The sequence below is a fragment of the Agelaius phoeniceus genome, chromosome 11 (genome assembly GCF_051311805.1).
Source record: "Agelaius phoeniceus isolate bAgePho1 chromosome 11, bAgePho1.hap1, whole genome shotgun sequence".
Classification (NCBI taxonomy): Eukaryota; Metazoa; Chordata; class Aves; order Passeriformes; family Icteridae; genus Agelaius; species Agelaius phoeniceus.
The window spans coordinates 23,327,703-23,352,977 of record NC_135275.1 but is presented as its reverse complement, the minus strand read 5'-3'; the positions used below and the strand labels follow the sequence as shown (position 1 = coordinate 23,352,977).

General features: G+C 41.0%; 2 protein-coding genes across 3 annotated transcripts; both read right to left on the bottom strand.

Annotated features, from left to right (window-relative positions):
- Positions 1-1,948: 1,948 nt before the first annotated feature.
- On the bottom strand, positions 1,949-6,598 carry LOC143695039 (uncharacterized). The gene is made up of 2 exons (XM_077184752.1): positions 6,174-6,598; positions 1,949-2,030 (listed from the first exon to the last, which is right to left on the bottom strand). The coding sequence occupies exons 1-2, from the start codon at positions 6,567-6,569 to the stop codon at positions 1,968-1,970; spliced, it is 459 nt and encodes a 152-aa protein (XP_077040867.1). The 5' UTR covers positions 6,570-6,598; the 3' UTR covers positions 1,949-1,967.
- A 10,187-nt stretch (positions 6,599-16,785) lies between these two features.
- Positions 16,786-25,070, bottom strand: LOC129124870 (uncharacterized). 2 transcript variants are annotated; one of them, XR_008534909.2, is made up of 5 exons: positions 24,622-24,739; positions 22,147-22,215; positions 21,456-21,639; positions 18,543-20,220; positions 16,786-17,428 (listed from the first exon to the last, which is right to left on the bottom strand). XR_008534909.2 is itself a non-coding variant. In XM_077184725.1 (4 exons), the coding sequence occupies exons 1-3, from the start codon at positions 24,918-24,920 to the stop codon at positions 21,491-21,493; spliced, it is 369 nt and encodes a 122-aa protein (XP_077040840.1). In that variant the 5' UTR covers positions 24,921-25,070; the 3' UTR covers positions 18,712-20,220; positions 21,456-21,490. The 2 variants fall into 2 exon arrangements, 1 of the variants encoding a protein (XP_077040840.1); XM_077184725.1 differs by lacking the exons at positions 16,786-17,428; positions 24,622-24,739 and adding an exon at positions 24,770-25,070 and having other exon boundaries at positions 18,712-20,220.
- Between the last annotated feature and the right edge of the window lie 205 nt (positions 25,071-25,275).

Here is a 25,275-nt window from a genome sequence, read left to right as displayed (position 1 = left end):
TAACTTACTTATAATTATTCCTTAGTGGCTACTAAGTAGTACTTCACGTGTGACTGAGCTGGGTGGAGAAGAATGCTTATGATGTGAATAGTCTAAGTCTCCTTGGGACCTCTAATTAGGCCTATCTACATTATAAGTAAAAATAAGAAAAATAAAAGCTTCCCAGGCAGTGTAAGGGTTAAGTGCCTGCCAGGCTCACCCTGCTCTGAGGTACTTGGTCCTACGGCACAGAAAGAAGGGCCCTGAAATGTAGTTTTAAACCCTTAAAATGCTGAAAAAGGCAGAGCTTCCTTCCAGTGCACCCCTTAAACAGAGGAAATGGGGCAGTTACCTCTACTGAAACTAATACAATAGCAAATAAATAGCTTCTGCCCTTTGATTTATTCTCCTTAAGTACTGGGAAAAGAGGGGTTTTCATCACTTTAAATCTCTCTAGTGATGAAAAAAGAGGGATTTTTCCCTCAGTTCAAACTCTTATGGAGGGATAGCTGGGCTTCTCCCTCAATTTAGGCCTCAGGACAACAAAAAGTGGCCGGCTACCCTAAATTCAAACCCATAAGAAACATTTTCAATATTTTCCCCTTCTACTTAAACTGGAAAATAATAGAAAATGAGGACTCCCTGTCAATTAACACCCCAAACAGCATAGAAAAGGCAGGGATTCTTTCAACTGAGACCATTAAAATTGCAGGGGAAGCAGAGTCCCTCCCAGTTTGAACACAAAAAATAAAGGAAAAGGAAGCTTTTTGCCTTTTTTCTAAACCCTTTTTCTCCTAATAACCCCTCTCCTTTCTGGGAGTGCTGTGGAGGGTCTGGGGGCCCTGGGGAGGGACTGACACAGTAAAAGGGGAAAGTTGAAAGCTCTCTCCTGGAACCCTACGTGCTGCCTGGCCTGCTCGGATGCTGCCCCTTGGCAAAAGGGCTCTTCCCTTGGCATTTTCTCAAAGTGTTGCTCTGTGCAGGTGAGTCTGGCTGCTCCCTAGTCCGTGCTGGATGCTCCAACCGTAGTTCCTGGAGGGACCCTTGGGATGCCCCCGTTAGCCCCTCTGGACTAGCAGCTCCCTGTGCGGGTGTGCCTGGGTAACCCTCTGAAAGCAGCTGGTCACACGGGGGGCTGCTAGACCTTGGAGTGGGGCTTGAGGTGAAGAAAGGTCCTGTGAGGAGTTCCTTCCCCTGCACAGCCCTTCGTCTGCCCCTTAAACCATGGGGTGCCAGACTTTCCTTTCTAAGGAAATTAACCGTCTTTCCTCTCTGTGTGCCCGTGGCCAAAACTGCAATTCGGCCTCCAAAACCGCAGAGAACGATTTCTCACGGACTGCGGCTGCCGACACCGAGAACTCTTGCCGCCCTTGGAGGGCCACGTGCCTCCTGTGAACGGACGTCGACGCGCAGCGGGGTGAGTTTGGCTTTACGGGGAAGAGGGCCAGTGCAGGATTTCTCCGGGAGCAAAGCTGCCCCCGCCGAGAACTCGGGCTGCCCTGGCAGTGCCGAGCACCTCCTGCAAACTGGCGTCGGGAAACGCGGGGGGTGAGTTTTTCTGTGCAGAAGTTCTCCCAGACCAAAGCTGAGAGCATCTAACCCTAACCACAACAACTTAGCTGGGTCTAAAACTTACAACCTTTGGACTGGCAGCGTGGGACCCAACCCGATGTGCCACTGCTGGCCCCTTTCTAAAGCATTCCACTGCAGTCCTAAAACTCTGCCTTTTCGGAGGGTGTTTTCTCTGACCCTGACCATAATCTTCCAAATATGCTAAAGACTCATAAAATGGCTTTGAAAAAGCCCCAACAGCACCCTAAGTAGTCCCAGAAAAGTCCCTTCCAAAATCCCCTAAATACCTTTAAAAGTCCTGGAAAAAAAAAACTCAAAAAGACATGCTCAGTCTCCAAACTCTACCTCTTGCTGTCTAGCCCACGGATGTCGTCCCTACCTTTCTGCAGTGTGTCTGTTGTCCTCTGAGGGTTCTGTCATTGCGCTGCTGTGTGAGGGTTGCTGTCTGGTCTCGCTGTTAGGGTTGCTGTGTTGTGCTGCTGTTGGGGGAAAAGGCTGTTTTCAGGGGGGCTGCTTAGGCTGAGGTTAGGGCTGGGGTGAGGGGTGGCACAGCTGTACCGTGCACCCCTGATCTCCCCTGGACTGTCCAGCCCTCAAGCCCTGTCCCTTTACCCCTCAACTGGTCCCTCTGCCCCCCCAGCCCTCAGCTCCTGTGTGTCACCCTTGACCCCTCTCCTTTGCCCCTCAGCCCCCAGCTTCTCTGTGTCATCCTACAGCTGCCCCTGCCACCCTCAGCATCTCTGTGTGTCACCCGCTGTCCCCTCTCCCTGTTCCTCCCTCAGCTCCCAGCCTCTGTCACCCTCAAGCCCCCACAGTGCCCCTCAAGCTGGCCCTCAGCCTCCATGTGTTGTGCCATGAAAAGACCCTAAAAAAACCTAAAAATTCCCTGAAAACCTCCTAATCTTCAAAATGTCCTAAAAACCCCATGAAAACCTAAAAACAGCCTCAGAATGCTGTTAGAATACACTGGAAATATCCTACTTTTAAAAAACCCCTAAAAATCCCCAAAGAACCTTTAGAAATCCCTAAATATACCCTAAATAGTCCAAAAAGAGCTCAAAAATACCCCAAAATCCTTAAAATGCCCTGATAAGATCCTAAAAAACCTAAAAATTTCCTCAAAAACCCTAAAAATACCCTAGCCCTAAAAAGTCCTCCACATACCCTCAATAGTCCTAAAAAAACCCCAAGAACACCCAAATCCCCCCCCAAACAAGTCTTAAAAGTACTAAGAAAGCCCTTAAAATACCCTAACAAAATCTTTTAAAAGCCCTGAAAAAGCCCTAAAAGTATCCTAAATATTACCAGAAAATTCCTGGAAAACTCCTCAAAAAAAGCCCTAAAATATCCTTTTAAAGCCATGAGAAAAACCCTAAAAAAACCCCTAAAAAAACTGCTCAGCACCCAACTTCTACCTGTCACTCTCTAGACCACAAACATCATTGCTACCTGTTTATTAGGGTTGCTGCCTGCAGCTGCTGGGAGAGTTCTGGGGCTGTCCCAGCATTGGGGTTACTGCCTTGTGCTGCTGTTGGGGAAAACTGGGGTCCTAGGGGTGCTCTTTAGGGTGACCTTGGGGTTGGGTTGAGGGCTGCTGCACCTGTACCCTAACCCTACCTGCTACCCTGTGTCTTTTGTACCCCTAACCCTCGGTGTGAGCTCTCCATCTGTCAAGCCTCCCCCTCCTTGCCCCTCAGCCCGCAATGTCTGTGTGCCACCCCGAGACCTCTGACATTGTCCCTTGGCCCCCTGGCCTCCACCGTGCACTCTCCACCTGGTTAGGGGTGGTTTTTAGGGTAAGGTTAGGGGTGGTGTGAGGGGTGGTTCACCTGTCACCCTCAAGCAGCCCCCACTTTGCCCCTCAAGGCATCTGCTTCCCCTCACCCTCTTATTGTCACCCTCAAGCTCCCCGCTTTCAGCCTCTCAGCATCTCTGTGCCACCCTGGAGCCCCCCAGTTGCTCCTAACGCCCCCTTCTGCCTCTCAGCTCCCCCCATCCTCTGTGTCACCCTCCAGCCCCCTCCCCTCAGCCCGCAGCCCCTTGTGACACCCTGCAGCCCACAGACATTGTCCCTGCCTGTCTCGCTTGGGTGTTGTCCTGCTGCGAGAGCTGCGCCGTCCTCCGAGGGTTCGGGCTCCTGCATGCTGCTGCAGGGGACTCACGGGTGGGCGGTGGGTGAAGTAACGGATGGAGCGGGAAGTGTGGTGGGACGGGTTAAGGGCGGGCTGGAAAACAGAGTAGGGTTAGGGGTGGAGAAGGGGACGCAGCAGCAGGGGGCTGAGGTGAGGAGATAAGTGTTAGGACGAAGCGTAACTCCATAATTCCAAGACCGAGTCTGCAGCCAACGAGAACTCTGAGTGACCTGGGAGCGGTGAACGTCTTTGGCAAACTGATGTAAGGAAACTGGGGTGATGAATTTTGTTTCCCTTGGAAAAGGGATGGCATTTGTGTCCATGGGCCTGCACCCTGCCCAGGACCTTTGATCTCCAAACATCACAGGTGAGACAGGGGGTTGGAAATTTTACTCAGGGTAGAAACCAATTTTGGATTTAGCTGAAGTCTGCTGGTGAAACTTGTGTAGTCTGTTAATTGGTGTGCTTGCAAAAAGGCCTGCAGAGAGAACAAAGGAAGTTCGAGGCTACTGCTGGAAAAAGAGAATCTGGGTTACAACTGAGTGCACGGCCTCGTCCCTGTGTGAGTAAAAGTTTGAGGTTTTGCTGGCAGTGTCACCGAGTGCTGAGGGGTCCCCTGGTCGATAGGGCAACTTGGGAGGGTTTGCTTCAGGCTTTGCTTGTGAAAGGTGTGAGAAAAGCAAGCAGCTCTGAAGCAGATGAGCCCCCTCTTGCCTGTTGAAGTGTTGGATAAATCAAAGATAAACCTCAACGTCCCTTCTCACCCAAACCATTCCGTGATTCTTTGCCCTGGAGGCAAGGGTGCACCTGTCACCCCATTTCTCTTCACAGAGCAAAGCAAGGCACAATTCTTCCCAAGAATATTTCTGGGATTCACATTCTCTGAACCTCAGAGGAAGGAAAAACAATTCTTATCTCATTTTCTGTGCCTTTGTGCCGAAGTAGAATGCAACGTGGAGATTGTTCACCCAAAGTGATGGTGTTTTGTTTCCTTGGCCTGTCAGGGCCAAGTGTGTGTGTGTGTCAGGACTGTTGGGTGACAGTCACGAGTAGTGTGTGGTGTGTGCGGGGTTGAGTACTTGGCAGATTCAGTTTAGATGTAATGTAATATAGTATAATAAAGTAATTAGCCTTCTGATAAGGCAGAATGCAGATTGGAAATATTTGCACATATGATATTAAAGGACACATGAACCACCTTTCTGTGAGACAAAGACACAAGACTTGGCCCATCCCTAACTTAGGACACAGCTAAAAAATAATATATAATTTTTAATCTATTTTTAAATAACTCTCTAAAACTAATGGCAGATGATATAGCTATTTTATCTGGCAAGCTTCCGGTGCAAAATTTCCTGCTGATGTTGGCTCAGACGGATGGAGATTTGGGAGGAGGGGGAAGAACAAAGTGCCACAGGGTTTTATTGGATAAGCCTTGAAAGGTTTCTGCAAGCTTCTATTGCAAGGTTGATGAACCTTGTGTTTGTTAACTTCAGTTTTGCTCAGTGTTTTAACCCTGCTTTATCTCCTGTGGTCCAGATGACACACTTACACATCGTTAGAAAATTCAGTGGGATGCTCTTCAAACAACATGTGACTTTCCACCAGTGAGGGCAGAAACTTGATAGTTTTACCTCAATCTATAGTTTTTCAATATTGCTATAGAAAGTGCTTTTCTGTGAAATGTCTACTTTGGTTAGATCATGCAAATTGAGTGCTGGCTACTTCCATAAGATGAAGAGTAAGAATAACTCAGGAATGTTTCATCATTTGTCTCTGCACTGGTCAGAAATGGTAATTTGAACTCCAATCTGTAGAAATTTAGCAAAAGAAGTTGGACACTTGGAGGATAAAAATAGAAAAAATGCTTTGGAAGGATTTTTCCTTGCTAGTGAGTGAGTTTCTACCTGTACGAGCATCAGGGGGTAGCACAGTCGGGACGGACGGAGACGAGAGATCTCTGAAGCCAGGTCGTGGAACTTGGGGTTTATTGCAAAGGGCCTGGGTGCAGGGGCCTGCTGGGAGCTGCCAGCCACAGCTCAGAGCAGGCCTGAGAGAAGAGAGGGGTTGAGAGGATGAGAGGGTAAGAGCATAAAAAGGTAAGAGAGCAAAAGCATAGGAGAGTAAAAAGGGGTAAGTGAGTAAAAGGTCAAGAGAGTGAAGTTCCCATTACAATACAATAAATCATCTTCTGTGTTGAATATTCTACTTCTCACTAACCAATCTAGTACAATACACAAATCCTATAGCCTATAAGAATCACTACATTACCATACCGTGTTACATTTTAAACCCTAAAAGCTCCTCTTTGGACCCCTTCTGCCAAGCTGGTAGGGTCTGCTCGGTCCCTTGGAGCTGTCTGCAGGCAGAGGGTGTTGTTTCATCAAAGGGGATTACCTTCAGCTGGCCACACCATTGTTTTCCTGTTGTTCAGTAACTGAGGGATCTCAAAGCTCGCTTTCATTTCAATCTTGCTTATAGAAATATTACCTCATCCATTCCCGTTTGTTCCCCCACTCGTTCGCGGCTGCCCCAGCCCCTGTGCCGGCTCCGGCCCGGTCCGTCTGTCCCGGTCCGTCTGTCCCGGTCCCGGCCGCCTGGCCCGCGGCCGCTCCGCTGGCCGTGCCGGCGGAAGGGGCGGGGGGTCCGTCCTGCCGTGTGCACCGTGGGTACCGCGCTGACCGCACCGAGGGGGGGTCCCGTCTGTCCCATCCCCGGCTGCCCTGACTCTGCTCGGCTCCCGCCGCTGCAGCCGGGGTCAGTCGCCGGCTTTGTCTCTGCCGGATCAGCCGCCGTGAGCCACGTGGGGCCGATCCACGCTCCAGCTCGGTCTGCACCGGAACAGCCCCTGGGCGATCCCGGCTGCAGACCCCGCCTTTGGAGCATCCAGACCCTGAGCTGTGCCGAGTTCCCCCGTCCTGCCCTGAGCTCCGTTCCCTTGGTAACCACAGCTCCGGCTGCTCAGGGGAACTCTCTAAAGGAATCACTTTAAGGAAACACTAAAAGTTCAGGTAAAAGAAAGCCCTCTCCTGATTCTTCCTAAAAATACGGGAGAAAAGCTATAGAAGATAAAAATCCAAAAAGAATGGGATAAAGGGATTGGTCTATTTCCATTAAAAGAGGTTCCCATAGGAGGGGGCGGACCAGGGTTTGTAAATGCTCCTTTGACTTCGTCTGAGGTCTGAAATTTTAAGAAATAAATAAAAGGGATATTTGGAGGATCCCATAGGCATAGCTGAACAATTAGACCAATTTTTAGGTCCAAACATTTATATTTGAGAAGAGATGAGGTCTGTAATGAAAATAATATTTTTCTCGGGAAGAAAGGCAATTAATCAGAGCAGCTGAAATAAAAGCTTAGGAAAAAAGATAATCTGTGGGGACCCCCAGAGAAGACAAAATGCCAACCGTACCTCCTGAGTGGGGTAAAAATAATGAGGGGAGTAAACACGTGAATAATTATCGTAATTACATAATCAAAGGAATAAATGAGACAGCATATCAAAGGCGAAATGCAGGGAAAAAAAGAGTTTTTAAGGGACAGCTTTTAGAGGGGAAAGAAGAAACGTCAGCTAAATAGATAAACTTAAGAGAAATAGGAAAATGGTCCTAAGTAAGTGGAAGATCTGAAAATCTTTAAAGAGATGGGCACAGAGGAGGAATAGGGAGGTCATAAGCTCTAATTTTTTGGGGGGGACAAATACCATCTGGAGCCTGTGATAACTTTAAAAGTGGGTCCCCAAGAAGAAGAATTGGAATTTGTAATAGACACAGGGGCAGAGAGAACCTGCCTGTTAAATATTCCAAAAAGTTACAGTGTGAGCAAACATATAGTGAAAGTAACAGGGGCAAAAAGAGAAAGTTTTACATTTCTGCTCATTAAAGATGTAGTAATTGAGGGAAGAAACTAAAATTTGGATGGGAGATGTCTTATTGGTCCCAGGGGCAGGTAGCAATTTATTGGGAAGAGTCTTACAAGTGCAATTAAGAATAGGAGTTATATCAGAAAATGGGAAAATGACAGCTAGAGTTTTAAAATTAGGCCAAGAGGATGAAGAAAAAAAAATCAACAAAGAAGTTTGGGCTGGAGAAGGAAATAGGGGAGGATTAAATATTGACCCCATAAGGGTTACAATTGGGAGAGAAGATTGTCCCGTACGTGTACGTCAGTATCCTGTATCTTTAGAAGGACGGGAAGATTTGAAGCCGGTAATAGAAGGACTAATAAAGGATGGGGCATTAGAACCTTGTATGTCTCCTCACAATATCCCTTTTCCCCCAGTAAAGTCTGATGGGAGTTATAGACCAGTATAAGATTAAAGGGAGGTTAATAAAAGAACTCAGACTCACTACCCAGTGGTAAAATATCTTAGACACTTAATAAATAAAAGTAGCTAGAAAACCAACCATGAGAAAATTGCAAGAATTTTATTCATTCTCCCTCCCTCTTCAAAGAGAGAGATCAGAAAATTACCTAGATTATTGAAATATTATAGATTATAGATTGAGGGGTACGCACAAGTAGCAAAATTCGTGTATGAAAAAAATTGACAGAAGGAGATGATGTAAAACAGACCAAAGAAGATATTGTTAAATTAAAAGAGTTAAGTTAAAACTAGCCTAAGTACCAGCTTTAAGCTTACCTTTGTTAGAAAAATCCTTTATCATTTATACATAAATACAGAAAATGGAGTAGCTCATAAAATTTTAATTCAAGAGTAAGGAAGAGTAAAAAAATATCTAGTAGCTTATATATCAAAGATGTTAGACTCAGTAAGCCACAGCTAGCCAGTAGGTATTTAACAGCTACTGCAATCCTAGTAAAATAAAGTTGTAAGCCTACTTTTGGAAGTAATTTAGTTAGGTTCACTTCATACCATCTGAGGTGTGTTGAATAAAAAAAAAAAAAAAAAAACAAAAAACAAAACCAAAAAAACAGGTAAGAAGAGAAGAAAGAGAGAAGTTGAAGTAGGGAGGTGGTTAGCAAACTCTGAGATGTTAGAATGTGAAGTGATGACATCTTGGTGCTAGAAGAGAGCAGAAGTGTGAATGCGGGTTTTTTGCATGAAAGGCAGGGAAGTGTCTTAACACACAGTTGTTAGGAGGTTATTCAATGCCGAACTGAGGTCCAGAAAGGGTTTAGCAGAATGGGCTCTCCTTGAAGGGAAAAGAGGAGAAGTTGACTAGAGAAAGGAAAAGAGTGTCAGGAGCACCTGGGGACGCCAGGTTTGGGGTTGTCAAGGTTGGGAGGTGTCTGACCGCTCCCTGCGAGCGGCGGGGTCTCGGGGGCTGCGGCAGGCACCGATCCGTGGAGGTGACCCGGCGGCGGTGCTGGCAGCAGGGGACACACGGGTTTGCCGGGGTGGCTCCCAGACTGTCGGGGTCCCGAGTCGAGGATGGCTGCGTCGGCCCCGGTAAGTGGGCCGAGACAGAGAAGGAAAGAGAAAGAGAGAGAAGAAGAGAGAGAGAGGGCAAAAGGGACCCAAGGCTGCCCCCAGGGTCCCCATGCCCCTGGCTGTTCTCCCCTGCTCCGGCCCTGCAGCGAAGTGGCAGCACGGCATTGACAGCAAGGCTGTGAAAAGAGCGGGAGGGGGGCTAGCACTAAAAGATAAAATCAAAGCAGAGATTGCTGACTCTCCAAACCTCACAAAGTGGTTTGTTTTTCTTAAGTAAGAAGGTTTTTGGTCTTTTCTTTTGTGTGTTTTGTTTTACTGTTAAAAAGAAGTTTTTTGGTTTTTGTTTTTTTTTTCCTGAAGAATGGGTTTGTAAGGTTAAAACAATTAAATGCTGCCCAAAAAGTAAAAAGCAATAGATGTGATACATCTAGTGTTAAAATTGGTCTAGCTTTTCTTATTTAACTAACTGTAACTCACAAAAAGAAGAACTTGCCTCTGCAGCTATTAGCACAGCTGGATAGAAGAAGAAGAGGCTGCTGTGGAAAAAGCTTCTAGCTAAACCCAGAAAGTTTGGAAGAAAAGTGAATGGTAAAAGTTAATGCAGTATTATCTTACTTTTATTACTATGCTATTAAGAAGTCCTATCCAGGTACTACCGAAGCAGCAATCAGAATCACGGAAAAAGGGTGAATTCATGCCAGCAGAATCAATGGACTATCACATTTAAACCGGGTGATACCAAACTGACTTTCCAATGGGGACTGAGTGGTAATAGTTTGGAAAAGCCAAATGATCCAAGAAATGTACAAAGAATAACACTGAATTCAGAAGTAAGACAATGCTTATACCACTGGTTTCAAGCACTGCCTGAACATCTCCTTAGGGGAGGAATACTCCAGATAGAAGGATGAAGACTGTTTTTGTGTTCTGACCTTAGCCTGAGAATTGTACAGGGGAGAAGGGGAATTACCATTTCCATCAGTAAACTTTATTTGATTCATTCCAATACTGGACGTGCTAGCTGGGTTATAAGTAAATGCTTGAATTGTGAGAATAATTAGTATTGTAGTTCACAACATTTATGCTCTTATTGCAAAAAGTGTTAAAGTAATAACTTAGCTTTGTGGATGGGAATTACTAGTGCCTGGTGAATGAGAGATACCTGAAGAACGGTAAGAGACCACAGTTAAAGGGTGTCCAAACCAATTTGCCTGGAAATTACTTAAGAGAAAGTGACAAGGAAATAGAGGGCACGACCAGATTGGCCTCTGTATTTTGGCACCGAGAAGATCAAATACACCTGCTGTGGATTGCAACCTCACAGGCCTGGGAGATGGGAGTATAAGGCATACTGGACCTCTGCTATTCCTGTTTCTGGCACTCATTTGTTCTCTTTTCCCTTTCGGGATACCAGCAAGATCGTGTCACAAATGCTACAGAAAGCATCACGTGGAAAGAAACCAAAGTTCCTCTTTAATTACACACACCTATGTCAACAGCCACTGTTATAACCCATCCAAATTAAGAACCTGTAGGCAAAACGGAATAAATTATTGGATTACAAGAAACTTAGGAAAATGTGGTAATAGATTTGGAATTGAATGTCTAAAAGGAGAGAGATGGATTTGTTTTAAATTTAATCTTGAAGATACGGTTCAAGATTTGGTAAAAAAAACAAATAATAAACAAAAAGGTAAAACCAGCACAGCAACTTAACTCTGTATTGACCCCAAATTATCTATTGAGTCGTATTACAAGACTCCAAGCAGTTATGGAAATGATAGCAAATGGAGGCGCCCAGGCTTAGAGTTATTATCAAGTCAGCTAAGCCAAACAAAACCTGTAGTGTATCAGAATAGGTTGGCTTTAGACTATATATTGGCCAAAGAAGGGGGTGTTTGTGGAAAGTTTAATATATCAGATTGTTGAAAATTGATGAGCACAGAAAAGTCATTCTAGAAAAAGCAAAAGAAATCAAAGAAGAAAAAAATATATATATGCATATAATAACCGAGGTACCAGTCCAAAAATTAGAAAACAATGTTAAAACCTGGCTGGTAGGGTAATGTATTAGAAGAAATTAGGATCTTTCATTTTATGTGTTACAACTGTTTTTATATTTCTTCCTTGTGTAATCCCCTGTTTTATTTTGCCAGCATAGTCCAGAAGATGCAAGTAGATAAGAAATATTGCTCAAGCCAAATGATTTACAAAGAATAGGAGTGGGGATTGTGAAAAATGCATGTATTTTATGATTGGCTTTTCAGAAATAATAAAATGAATATTATATGTGTTGTGTTAGAAAGTAATGCTGTATTAATTCTCTTAAGTAGTGTGTTAAATATAGTTATAGGTTACAAAAACTGTTAAAATAGAAACGATGCTATGTAAGATACTTTTTGTAAAGAAAGGACTTGCAGTAAGATAGCGGCCACAGGACACCTGATTCTTTCAGAGAAACAGAATTTATTGCCCTCTTATCAGAAGAAACGAACTTCTCCCCGCCTCCAAGGCACTGTTAGGATTAGAAGGAAGAAGCTGATGATGAGCAGACAGAATCCTGTATTTGAATGGAATTTATGCATCATGTATGAAGTGTATGACTATGCAACAGGCTATTGCTTTTAAGGGTTAATCCTTTGTTAATGGGGGTCCTTTTTCGGGCCCGTGCTGCCCAGAAAAAGGTACCCGGACGTCCGTAACTCTTTGTTTTTGTTATCTCAGATTGTCCTAATTCAAATTGTCCAAATTATTATTACTCTGATTGTATTACTATTTTTATAACCATTTTATTACTATTAAACTTTCAAAAATTTCAAAAACAAGTGACTGGCGTTTTTCAAACCAGTCTGTTAGTTGAAAATTATCAAAAGATTGTTGTGAGTTTTCTAACTTTGGCATTAATGCTGGCGAATTTTGAGGATTTACTGTCTCATTTTGGGTCGAGAAATCTGTCCCAAACACTGGGGGGACTCTGGAGCTATTTGGGAACGGTTATTTATCGAAATTCTTTTGCGTTGGGATCAAAGGGTTGGCATTTGCAGGGGCAAAATAATTCTGTCTGTCCTACATTTATTAAAGCAGCTCTCATATTCCACCCTCCTCCTCCTCGTCGCACGGTTTGTGTGCATGGATGTGGCTGTGCAGACGAATCGTGACACAAAGTAGTCCCACTGGGTGCTAGGAGTGTGAAGGCGAAAACACGGAGGCACATCAGGTATCGGTTGTGCACGGTTACGCGCTGCACTGCGGAGGGATCTCTCGGTGCCAGCAGAAGGAGAGACGTGGAAGGATACATGCAAGGTGCTGCAGTTTTCCCCTGCTGTGCTGCCGTGTATAGACGCAGTGGCGGCAGAAGTGGCGTGACAGGGCACAGGGATGCCGGCTGTGGCCGGACAGCGGCACGCAGCGGCTCGGAACCGGGACCGGGCTGTACCAGAGCTGCGGTGAAAGCAGTGGGGGGTGGCGGCGGGGCCGTGGAGATGGGAGGCTGGGCTGGAGCGCCGCGGCACCGGCACGGGGTGCCTTGGGTGGCTGGGGCGCCCTGATAAGACAGTCATTAAAAAATTATTTTAAAAGCTCTGAAAAAGCCCTAAAGGTATCCTAAACATTTCCAGAGAATTCCTAAAAAACTCCTGCAAAAAAAACCCTAAAAAATCCCTAAAAATCCCTGAAAAATCACCTGAAAGACCCTAAAAAACTGTTTAACCCCTACCTGTAACACTGTGGCCTCCAAATATCATCTCTACCACCTATTAATCGGGGTAACTGCAAGACCCTCAAACACCACCACAATCACCAGCTTGAGTTGGTCTGGACAAATAAAATAAAATAAAATAAAAAGCTTTAAAAATTAAAAAGAAAAGAAAAAAAAAGAAAAAAGAAAAAAAGAAAAAAATTAAAAGTAAAAATTAAAAAAAAAACTTTAAAAATAGAAGAATCAAAACTAAAAATTAAATAAAAAATAAAATTTAAAAAATAAATGCTTTAAAAATAGAAAAAGCAAAAAATAAAAATGAAATAAAAAAATAAAAAATAAAAATAAATAGTTTAAAAATAAAAAATTAAAACTAAAAATAAAATAAAAAATAAAATTAAAAAAATAAAATAAATGCTTTAAAAATAAAAAAATTAAAAATAAAAATTAAATAAAAAATAAAATTAAAAAATAAAATAAAAAGCTTTAAAAATAGAAAAATCAAAAATAAAAAATAAATTAAAAGTAATAAAATAAATGCTTTAAAAATAAAAAAATCAAAACTAAAATTTAAGATAAAAATAAAATTAAAAAAATAAAATAAATGCTTTAAAAACAAAAAAAATCAAAACTAAAAATTAAAAAAAAATAAAATAAATGCTTTAAAAATAGATAAAGCAAAAATAAAAATGAAATAAAAAATAAAATTAAAAAATAAAATAAATATTTTGTAAGTAAAAAATTAAAACTAAAAATTAAATAAAAAATAAAAAAATTAAATAAATGCTTTAAAAATGGAAAAAATAAAAATTAAAATTAAATAAAAAATAAAATTAAAAAATAAAATAAATATTTTGTAAGTAAAAAATGAAAACTAAAAATTAAATAAAAAATAAAATTAAAAAAATAAAATAAATTCTTTAAAAATGGAAAAATTAAAAATTAAAATTAAATAAAAAATAAAATTAAAAAATAAAATAAAAAGCTTTAAAAATAGATAAATCAAAAATAAAAATTAAATAGAAAATAAAAAAATAAATGCTTTAAAAATAAAAAAATCAAAACAAAAATAAGGATAAAAATAAAAATAAAAAATAAAAAGCTTTAAAAATAGAAAAATGAAAACTAAAAATTAAATAAAAAATAAAATTAAAAAAATAAAATAAATGCTTTAAAAATGGAAAAATTAAAAACTAAAATTAAATAAAAAATAAAATTAAAAAATAAAATAAAAAGCTTTAAAAATAGATAAATCAAAAATAAAAATTAAATAGAAAATAAAAAAATAAATGCTTTAAAAATAAAAAAATCAAAACAAAAATTAAGATAAAAATAAAAAAATAAAAAGCTTTAAAAATAGAAAAATTAAAACTAAAAATTCAATAAAAAAGAAAATTTAAAAAATAAAATAAATGCTTTAAAAATAGAAAAATTAAAACAAAAATTAAATAAAAAAGAAAATTAACATAAAAAAATAAAAAGCTTTAAAAATAGAAAAATTAAAACTAAAAATTCAATAAAAAAGAAAATTTAAAAAATAAAATAAATGCTTTAAAAATAGAAAAATTAAAACAAAAATTAAATAAAAAAGAAAATTAACATAAAAAAATAAAAAGCTTGAAAAATAGAAAAATTAAAACTAAAAATAAAAGATAAAAATAAAATAAAAAGTTTGAAAAATAGAAAAATTAAAACTAAAAATAAAAGATAAAAATTAAATTAAAAAAAAAATTAAAAATTAATAAAAAACAAAATAAAATCCATAAAGTGCTGTAAAGTACCGTAAAAGTTCCATAAAAGGTCGTGTCGTAAAGCGCGACCGTCGTAAAAATGCACCTTTTGCGACAGTCCGCTTTACAGCAGTTTTACGACGGTCGCGCTTTACGGCACCTTTTACGACAGTCGCGCTTTACGGCAGTTTTACGACAGTCGCGCTTTACGGCACCTTTTACGACAGTCGCGCTTTACGGCACCTTTTACGACAGTCGCGCTTTACGGCAGTTTTACGACAGTCGCGCTTTACGGCACCTTTTACGACAGTCGCGCTTTACGGCAGTTTTACGACAGTCGCGCTTTACGGCAGTTTTACGACAGTCGCGCTTTACGGCACCTTTTACGACAGTCGCGATTTACGGCAGTTTTACGACAGTCGCGCTTTACGGCACCTTTTACGACAGTCGCGCTTTACGGCACCTTTTACGACAGTCGCGCTTTACGGCAGTTTTACGACAGTCGCGCTTTACGGCAGTTTTACGACAGTCGCGCTTTACGGCACCTTTTACGACAGTCGCGCTTTACGGCAGTTTTACGACAGTCGCGCTTTACGGCAGTTTTACGACAGTCGCGCTTTACGGCACCTTTTACGACAGTCGCGCTTTACGGCACCTTTTACGACAGTCGCGCTTTACGGCAATTTTACGACAGTCGCGCTTTACGGCACCTTTTACGACAGTCGCGCTTTACGGCACTACACTTTATGGAACTTTTATGGTTTTTATTTTGTTTTTCATTTATTTTTAATTAATTTTAGTTTTTTAATTTTATTTTTTATTTAATCTTTATTTTTAATTTTTCTATTTCTAAAGCTTTTTATTTTTTAATTTTATTTTTTATTTAATCTTTATTTTTAATTTTTCTATTTTTAAAGCTTTTTATTTTTTATTCAAATTTTATTTTCATTTTTTCTATTTTACAGCTTTTTATTTTATTTTTCTAATTTGATTTTTTATTTAATTTTTATTTTTAATTTTTCTATTTTTAAAGCATTTTATTTTATTTTTCAATTTTATATTTTATTTATTTTTAATTTTTAATTGTTTTATTTTTACAGCTTTTTATTTTATTTTTCTAATTTGATTTTTATTTAATTTTTATTTTTAATTTTTCTATTTTTAAAGCATTTTATTTTATTTTTCTAATTTTATTTTTTATTTTTAATTTTTAATTTTTAAAGCTTTTTATTTTATTTTTTAATTTTATTTTTATTTATTTTAATTTTTAATTCTTTTATTTTTACAGCTTTTTATTTTATTTTTCTAATTTGATTTTTTACTAAATTTTTTTTTTCTATTTTTAAAGCTTTTTATTTTATTTTTTAATTTTATTTTTTGTTTAATCTTTATTTTTAATTTTTTTATTTTTAAAGCTTTTTATTTAATTTTTCTAATTTTATTTTTTATTTAATTTTTATTTTTAATTTGTCTATTTTTAAAGCTTTTCATTTTTTTAATTTATTTTTTACTTAATTTTTATTTTCAATTGCTTTATTTTTACAGCTTTTTTTTCTAATTTGATTTTTTATTTAATTTTTATTTTTAATTTTTCTATTTTAAAGCATTTTATTTTATTTTTCTAATTTTATTTTTTATTTTTTATTCTTAATTTTTCTATTTTTAAAGCTTTTTATTTTATTTTTTTAATTTTATTTTTTATTTATTTTAAATTTTTAATTGGTTTATTTTTACAGCTTTTTATTTTTCTAATTTGATTTTTTATTTAATTTTTATTTTTAATTTTTCTATTTTTAAAGCATCTTATTTTATTTTTCTAATTTTATTCCTTAGTTTTTATTTTTAATTTTTCTATTTTTAAAGCTTTTTATTTTATTTTTTAAATTTTATTTTTATTTATTTTAAATTTTTAATTGCTTTATTTTTACAGCTTTTTATTTTATTTTTCTAATTGGATTTTTTATTTAATTTTTATTTTTAATTTTTCTATTTTTAAAGCTTTTATTTTTTTATTTTTTTATTTTTAATTTTTCCATTTTTAAATCTTTTTATTTTATTTTTTTAATTTTATTTCTTATTTAATTTTTAATTTTTCTTTTTCAAGTCTTTTTCAAGGTCTTTTTCAAGTCTTTTTCAAGGTCTTTTTCAAGGTGCATATCTGCCAGGAATGCTGAAATGCAAGAGTTTACATCTGCAATATTCCATAATGGAACAGCCACATGATATCAAATATAATCTCAGATTTCCAAAGTGGTACATAAAAAAGCCATCACCAAGTATTAAAAGACCACTGCAAGTTCTTATTGCTTTTTGAGTTAAATAATAGTCTTCAACTAAGCCTAAATCCAAACAATCTCTACGGTATCTTGCTTATCCTCCTGTTCATTCATTAACAATGGAAGCAATCAGTTATATGATGCAGCAAAAGAGGCATTTAAGAACACCTTAACAAAACCTATTTAAGTACACGGGCATCCCCACCCTCCCCCTGAAACCCCCTATAACCACTTAGTGCCAGTACAGGAGGAAAACTTGGTAAGACAAAGCCAGAAGTCTGACTACAGTAAGAAGAAAACACAAAGGGAGATAGAGCTTCCTTAAATATTCAGAATCCGATGTCTTCCAAAACAAAGCACAACATCCTCATAATTTAAAAAGGGAAGTTGCTTTCTATGTATCTAATCCACACACATGCTGAGTAGTTCTCAAGTCTACTGAGCTCCACTGTGCAGCAGTTGATTTTGAATTCAACAATGCTTCAAAAACTACAGTAATATTCAATGCACACTTTACTAAGGAGAGGTATAAAACAAATGCGTGTTGATGTTGTTCTTGCCAGTTCAGCATTTCTGCAGTAATTCTGTTTGTTTCTTGCAATATGAAAGTTCTACCAACATTGGTCTTCAGAGTCATCTTCACAAGCTGTTGGAACAACACAGTGTAATCAGAAGCCTTGACAAAAATGTGTGAAAATTAAAGCACTTTAGGATGAGTAAATAAAGGTGATTTTATAATATTAAATAGCAGACTGCAATACCCACCCAAACCTTGAGTAATCACATAACTTAATTCTTAAATGCATCTCATGTCCTAAAAATGCAGCATTTTCAAATAAAAACTCAGCAGAACATACAATATGCTGTGTCCTCTTACTCTACTTCCTCAAAATAAGAGGGAGAAAACTTTATTAAGCCAGAAACTCAACTTTTATGTAGTGCTTCGCGTGGCTAATTCCAGCAGTCGTCAGGGGAGGATATACTCAATCCATGACAGCAGCATCCAACATAAGTTAACATTAAGTAAACAATTTGGATACTAAAATACCTAGAATGATCCAGCAGTCTAAACAGACTTACATTTTATATATATATATATATGTTGCTTAATGCAACCTGGGCCTACTTGGAAGAAGTTCCTCTCTCCACTCCTGTCCTTTCAGCATATGCAAGATGAACACAACAGCAACATATGCACAGGATTTTGTCATTGCAAGGTGAGTCAAAAGTCAAATGCACACTTGGTCAACTATGGTAGAAAAGTCCGTACACACATCTACATTAGGTTTGTAAAATGTTAGCCTCCCATCACCTACAAATTTTCCTCTGGAAACATTACTACCTTGGCTTTTTGTGGAAATGTTTCAAACATCTATTGAGGATTCAGGGGCTTGGTTGGGTTGTTTATGGCTCATCCTGACAGGCCCAGGCCAACTCTAGCCACCCTCATCACTGCCGCACCCCCAATTTCAGGGATATATAGATACAGTTTATAAATACACACCTTCCCTACAACTCAGTCCTTCACTGCACATCCCAGGAGTGGGTTTACTCCATCTTTTGTTCCCAACAGTACCTCTTCTGCACAAATCCCACTTCTCACAGACACAAACCAGAAATCTAGTACAGCTGGTGGCTCTGAAAGTAATATTCTTGGTACATCTGGCTACATGATTAAAACAGATACCTGCATTGTTGGTCACAGAGGGAAAGCTTTTCAGAGGAGAAAATAGCCATTTTGGTAGCACACTTTCATATACCTTCAGAAAAAGCTGAAATAGCACCAACTCCTAAGACCCCTGCTGAAGAATCCAGCCCTCCTTGGGACACTCAATGCAGCAGACATTGAAAAAAGAGGGGAAACGCCAAGCTTGGAGTACAAAAAGAGAACATAAATTCATCAGCCTTTAAAAAACCTTCACACAGCAATAGTCAGAAACAGTGACATTTATTGTTTCCTTGCTTTTTGTGATGACATAAATATGAAGTAGAATCACATTATACACAAGGCAGAGCTAGGATTTTACAGGTCTTCATTTTGGCAGTCTGGATGACAAAGATCTCTTCCTGCACTAACACCCAGCCCAGTTTAAATCCATCCTTAGCTCAACCCTTCCTCACCTCCCATTTCCCACTGCTCCACTCTGGGCTTTGCACCTCACGTTCTCCTCCCGCAGCGGCATGGCACTGGAACACAGAGAGGTTTTGGCTGGCACTCACGCTCCCACCAAGATGATCTTATTACCAGGAACTCTTCAGCTTTTCACTGCACCAGCCATGACAACATTTGCTCACAAAAAAAATCTTTTCTGCAATGAACCGGAGGTGCAAGGGAACAAGTCCTGCACAACAATATTTTTCAGCCTAAGGACAAATAAATACTTTCTAAGGTTTGGATTCTGTTTCAGTCCACCAAAACCAAATGAATCTGCTCTGGCTCTGAAAACATCAGCAACACCAAACACAGCTGCCAGCATGAAGCACCTCGCTGTTCCTACCTGCCCTGTGCGTCACACCCTGCTTTTTCATGTCCTGCGCTACTACGCTACAGACTGCTGGGAGCAAGATTCATCCCCAAGAACCATCACACCGATACCCTTGAACATTTCAACTTCAATGTGAATATTGTAGGAACCTCCTGAATTCCATTCCCTAGTACAGCAACAAGACAAAGTCCTCACCGACCCCATGCCTTCATAAAATAGAGTACAAGGTTTAAACAAGCCTCATGGTTTGGGGGCATTATCTGCTCAAAAAGCCCAACTCTGCATCCAGATGAAATGAACATCAGAAACAGATCAATGAACAAAAGATGCAGAGGACACTGTCAGCTTGGACCTGTATTTAATTCAGCAATGGAAAAATGTGGGCCTGAAGGTCTCATGAGAGAGTGCAAAATAATTGAACACTGTTTCTAGAAGGCACCCACATCATTACTTTAAGGTGTAGCTCAAATAAGGAACAATACCAGTAAAGCCCACAGAAAAAAAGCTGGCTTTTTTCTTCTTTAAAAAAAACTCAACTATCTAAATTATGGTTCAGTAACTTGGCTGAGCTCAGCCTGCCACTTTCTGTTGAAAAAGAATCAACTAAGTCTACACTCGAAGATATAAACAGCAGTTAAATATATTAAAGATGTGGGACACACAGTATCATTATTCCACTGAATATCGGCCACAGGAGAAGCTTCTCTCTGCCCCAGGAGCTGCAAGGAATTTGGGTGAATGACATCATAAAATCGCTGTAAAATTCAAAGGCAGAAAGAGAAGATCTACCATTAAAAGGCAGAAAAATGGGAAAGGTTTCAGAAAACATCTCTGTGGCCCAAACAATCATTATTTCCAATTCCCCAGTGAGAACAGGAACCTGCAGCAATTAGGGCTGCACAGTCCACAGCAGCAAGAACTCAGCACACATGCAGAGAGGCATTTCCAGCATCTAAAATATAAAAAGAAGAAAGAGTTATTTATTTTGTTTTAAAGTTACTTTAAGTTCTTAAAACCAAACCAACCTTTGATTTTGGCTCTTGATTTTGGCTCACTGACACACACACAGTAAGCCAATGGTCACACAGGCCCTGCTTACAGAATTCCTGATCCTCGCCTTTCCTGGACAGCGCTGAGGGAAATCTGACAGAGGAATAATAAAGAGCCTTTGCCGAGAGCAGTCATCACCCCTGTTCCCTGCCCCCCAGCCGCGAGGGGCAGGGCGCTGGCTCGGGGGGCTGCAGTAGCGCTCTCTGTCCACAAGGCGGCAGCCCTGCTGCCGAGCTCAGCCCGGGGCTGCGGTGCGCTTTAGGGACAGGCAGAGAATGGACGCAAAAGTTGCCGGAGAGCCCTACTCTCTTCAGCGCCAGCAGCTTTTCTTATGGTTTCAGGCACTTGATTGTTTCATTCCTATATAAAAACATTATGGCATTATTTTCAAAAACTACACGTCCTATCCAAGTTTCTTATATTCCTGTACACAATGTAGTAAATAGAGAGGGTTTATTTTAAAATGAGTTTATAAAAAAAATTGTCAATATATGTAAAAAACTTGACAGGTTTTGGTATTCTACACCCACCCCTCCCTGTGAATCTTCTGGCAGCTTTGGGTCCTTCTGGGGGAGGGCACCCAGCATGACCCCTCCCTTAATTCCCCACTCACCTGCTCCTCCACCCAGAGATGTTGGGGTGCCCCAAAAGAGATCTGAGCCCCTGAGCCTCCACCCCATCCCCCAGCCTTTTTTCCTCACCCCAAAGAAGGCACAAAACAAGTCCCTGGACAGCAGCATGTTGCTTCATTAAAGCATTTCCACTTGTACACACCCCCAAAAAGGGGCTCTGCTGCAACAAGAAAGGGCGGCACCCCCCCGAAAGCCTGAAGTTCCTCCTCAGCTTTGCTGTCATGGGCTGACGGCCACCCCACGGCACGGGGGCAGTGTGGCCAGGGACGCTGCTGCGGCTCGTGCTCGTGCTCCGCTCTGTTCCTGCACTAGGGCCGGCGGCAGCAGTTGGCTCATCCCTTCCCTACGACACTGCTGCTGCTGCCTCCCGGGACGCTGTATGTTCAGGTTCCTGCATGGTCCCAGATTTGATCTTCATTTTCAATGGCTATTACCATTCCTCCAGTATTCCCCCAGTCCCTGTCTTGAGGGGCAGGGACTTGAGAGAAGTAGGAAGAGAGATTACCATGGAAAACTGAGATGAAAAAATTGCAGAGTATCTCAGCCTTCTCCATGACAGTTGCCTCTAGTTTTCTTGTCTTCCTTATCAGGAGAGCATGGGGAGTGTGATGTGTGCATTTTCTTTCCTTTTCTGTTCAACATACTTTGTCTTGGCTTTCCTGACCTCATCTCTGCTCCAGACAGCATCCCTACAATGAAAGAAAAGCATACACTGAACACAAATGTGAGGTTACAAGTAATTTAGAATTCAGCCATCCACGGGTTCTAGATTTACTGCCTATTTAAGTGCACATATTCCAGAATTTTGCATATTTCACATTCACAGAGGCATGTTGCAAGAATAGCATGCATATTCAAGAAAGGTCCAATACAGCTGCTCTGACCTATAAAAACTGGCATTCAGCAACTGCACAGTCATAGTGCTAACATTCATAGTAAGAAGTAATGCCAAAGCCAGATGACAATGAAGGACATAAATCTGAAATTCTATATTAAAGAGACATCTTTTACTTGTTAACTGTAGTATTCTTGCTAATAAGGGATTAGACAGACCTGCAGCTGCACAGGGTCTTCTACAGTACAGAAAGAAATTAGGTAAGTAGGAAGTACCAGATTTGGAATGTAGAAGTAGAGATTTGCATTTAAAACTTCAAAAACTCCAAACAAATACCCACGATGTACTAATGTATTCTTACCTTTACTGGCTAATAAGTCTTTTGTGTGGACAGGCTTCTTTACCTCCTTTACTTGGCAGCTGACAGACGCTGTATGAGGAAGCAAAGAAAGCAATAAGATCAAAATTAAATTAACAAGACCCATCTTATGGCTTTTGAAATGTGCATTTCCAAATACATGTAGTTCCGTCATCAGTTGTATTCTGGAGAGGCTAATAACGATTGCCACATATTAAGCAGTCACAAAATTGTAAACCTAAGCCTTGTAACCATATAAAGCCAACATGAAATTAGAAGCCCTGTGTTACAGGTTTCCCACACTCTTCATTTTGTTCGAAAGCTGGAAGCTTTTGGAATGCCACTTATAACATGAGACGTATCAGTTGACTTTCTGATATTACCTCCCAAGCACTGCATCAACTTAAGAGGTATGAATGAATGAGCCATGTATGAAGGATTACCCATATAATGCATCTCAGTCATACACATGCAGATAGACCGCTGAAAGGTTAAAAAGGAATGGTGTTCTGAAACTCTCGGGCTCCCCGATCCTCTTTTCTTAACCCCTTCCTCAGAGTCTGGATTAGATCAAGCAGTTGTGTGGTTGTGTTGATCATGATCATTCATCCTCCAGAGGCACATGCTGGGGTGCAGGGACCAAGGCAGTAACCACAGTCTCCTACTGAACCGCATTCAGCCTTTCAGCACTTAAGACACTACAAATTCACTTTTGCCAGCTCAGGACTTGAGTCAGGGGAAGGCACGTAACAATCAGTGTCATTCAAAGGCGTAGTTCTTCAATTTATACTCATTATTAATTCAGCTGCTACTATTAATACTATAGAGGTCTGTAATTTTACAACAGAACAATTACAATCTGCCACAGCTGCTAAAAACATTCATATGTGGCACAGAATATAAATGAAAAAAAATCCAGCAATGAATGCACAGCTCTGCTCGAACGCCTGGTATCAGGGCCAAAGTAATTGACCAGGTCAAACTACAGCTTCCTCCTTTGATTTTTAGAGAGGGAATTTTTGGGGGGCTTGCTGTGAGCTGGAGGGAAAGTCAGCCTATATATCCACCTTCTCAAACTGATTGTGCAGTGATTGTCCTTCTCAGCCAATCCACAACTAAATCCACAAGTTTTCATCCCTGGAAGTGGGAAACTGAAAAATGTGGAGCTGTCATTCACATGTTCCACTGCCCTCATCCCACTCGCATGATATTGAACTCATACCTTCCATTTCTAGGATATGTTCTAACGCATGTTTCTTTTTCCCTGGCTTCAAACCTGTCACTTGGCCTCAGCGTCACCATATATATATTTAGTCTCATTTACCCAATTTTTGTTTCTTGCTTCTTTTACTGCTCCTTCCACTAGAGGCTACTTTTTTCTTATCTTATAATGTCTTTCCCATTGCCACCGATTCAGGATCCTTAGGGTGTCACGTCCATGTGGGGCATGGGCAGTCCAAACAAAACATGCCACAGATGTAAACTGGTGCATGAGTTATTGCTACTATTCATATTACTTTTAATGGCAAAGGAGGTTGTAGTTATTGTTACATAATATTACTATTCATAAAGCTGCTAACATCAGTGGTTATTTTTCAGACCATTACTCAGGATACTGCCCTATAATTTTCTTTAACTTAATTTTAATAGTCTGCTTCATTCCTTTTTTTACTTCTCCTGAGTGCTGTGGGGGGCAAAATAGAAGCAGCTCTTGAAGGCTTGAATTACTCCACTTATGAAATCTCCTGCTTTTCAATCTCTTGGTCTATCATTATGCTAGCCAGTGATCCATACCCACAGTGAATTTCCTTTGATAGATTTTTTTACACTTACAGCTGCTTAATTTCTTTCAGTGGGGAGTATTAACCCTATTCCAAAACTATGCACTCGATGATAAGCAGAGACTTTTTTTTTTTTTAAATTTAGAGCAGTTTATATCATCTATTTGAACTCTTTACTAAGGTCCCCAGGCTCTCTCATGCGAGAGATGGAAGCTTGGTTGCATTAGTTTGCTGATAGAATTTAAGGGGGGGGGAATGAGGTGGCAGAAAGCATCTCGTGGCAGCAGAGCTCTGAACCCCGCTCAGACACCGTTCAGTAAACACAGCCCACGGCACTGCGCGCGTCACCCGCGGCCAAGGCCGGCCCCTCGCTCGGGAGGAGCCGCCGCCGGGGTGGCAGCGGGCGAGCAGCCCCGGCAGCGCCGGCCGGACCACGCGCCCGCGGCCGCCCGGGGCAGGCGCTCCGCCCGCCGGCCACGACCCTGCTCCAGCCCCACGGCTCGCCAGCGAGCGCAGGCACGGCCGCGAGGCGGGCGAGCGGCCGGGGCAGAGCCTGGCGGGGGACGGGGCGCCGAGCAGCCCTCGCCCGGCGCAGTGCCAGGGCCCTCCTCGCCCCCTCCTCTGCTCCAGGGGGGACGCGGGCACGGCGGCCAGGAAACATCCAGAGGCCCGTGGCCGTCCGCGGGGATGCGCTTACTTGGTCGGGGCCCAAGCGAGCTGTCCGCAGCTCAGAGAAGAAAGGTAGCGCGGGGCGGAAGCGGATACGGCTCGGACGGAAGTGCCGCGGCACACGGGAAGGCTCCGCCGCCCGCCCCACGCCCGCCCCACGCCCGCCCCGTGCTCACGGCTGAGCCGCGCCCGTGTCCCGTCGGCCCTGGCCGCGCTGGGCGTCGGGTGGGTGCTGCCCGGCCGGGAGGAAGGCGCCGCCGCTTTGCTCTCCCGAGAGTCAGCAGCGTGCGCCCGCCGGTTGGAAGAGCGCAGGTCTGGGGTGGCCATAAAGGGTTACCGCTGGACACGGGCGCACAAAAGAGTGCTCGGTTCTCTGTTCCCGGCCTTCCTCGCTGCTGCTCCCGATCTCCAGCTAGGAAGAATGTGTAGCACTGAGAGCGCCAGATACTGAGAAAATACAGATTTGGGAGCCCTGGACAAAACAGGAAAAGGAAGACGTTTAATCCAAGCCAAGATTCCAGCTGTAAAAAATACATCGCTTTTCCGCTTTCAGTTTTGATGGGTTACCTATGTTTGTCTGTGAGTCAAAAAAAAACCCAAAGAACAAAAAACCACAACCAAAACCCTCCCCTACACCCAAACACGTTTTAAAATGCCAACTAATCGCTGCAAGTGTTGCAGC

Coding starts and splice junctions, on each gene's coding strand:
- LOC143695039 (XM_077184752.1), bottom strand. CDS start 6,569: ATGCTCCAAAGGCGGGGTCTGCAGCCGGGATCGCCCAGGGGCTGTTCC. Junction 2,031..6,173: donor AACAAACGGGAATGGATGAG/GTAATATTTCTA, acceptor TTCCCCCAACAG/CAGCACAACACAGCAACCCT.
- LOC129124870 (XM_077184725.1), bottom strand. CDS start 24,920: ATGGCCACCCCAGACCTGCGCTCTTCCAACCGGCGGGCGCACGCTGCT. Junction 22,216..24,769: donor GACACGGGCGCGGCTCAGCC/GTGAGCACGGGG, acceptor TTCCTCATACAG/CGTCTGTCAGCTGCCAAGTA. Junction 21,640..22,146: donor AGACTTATTAGCCAGTAAAG/GTAAGAATACAT, acceptor CTTTCATTGTAG/GGATGCTGTCTGGAGCAGAG.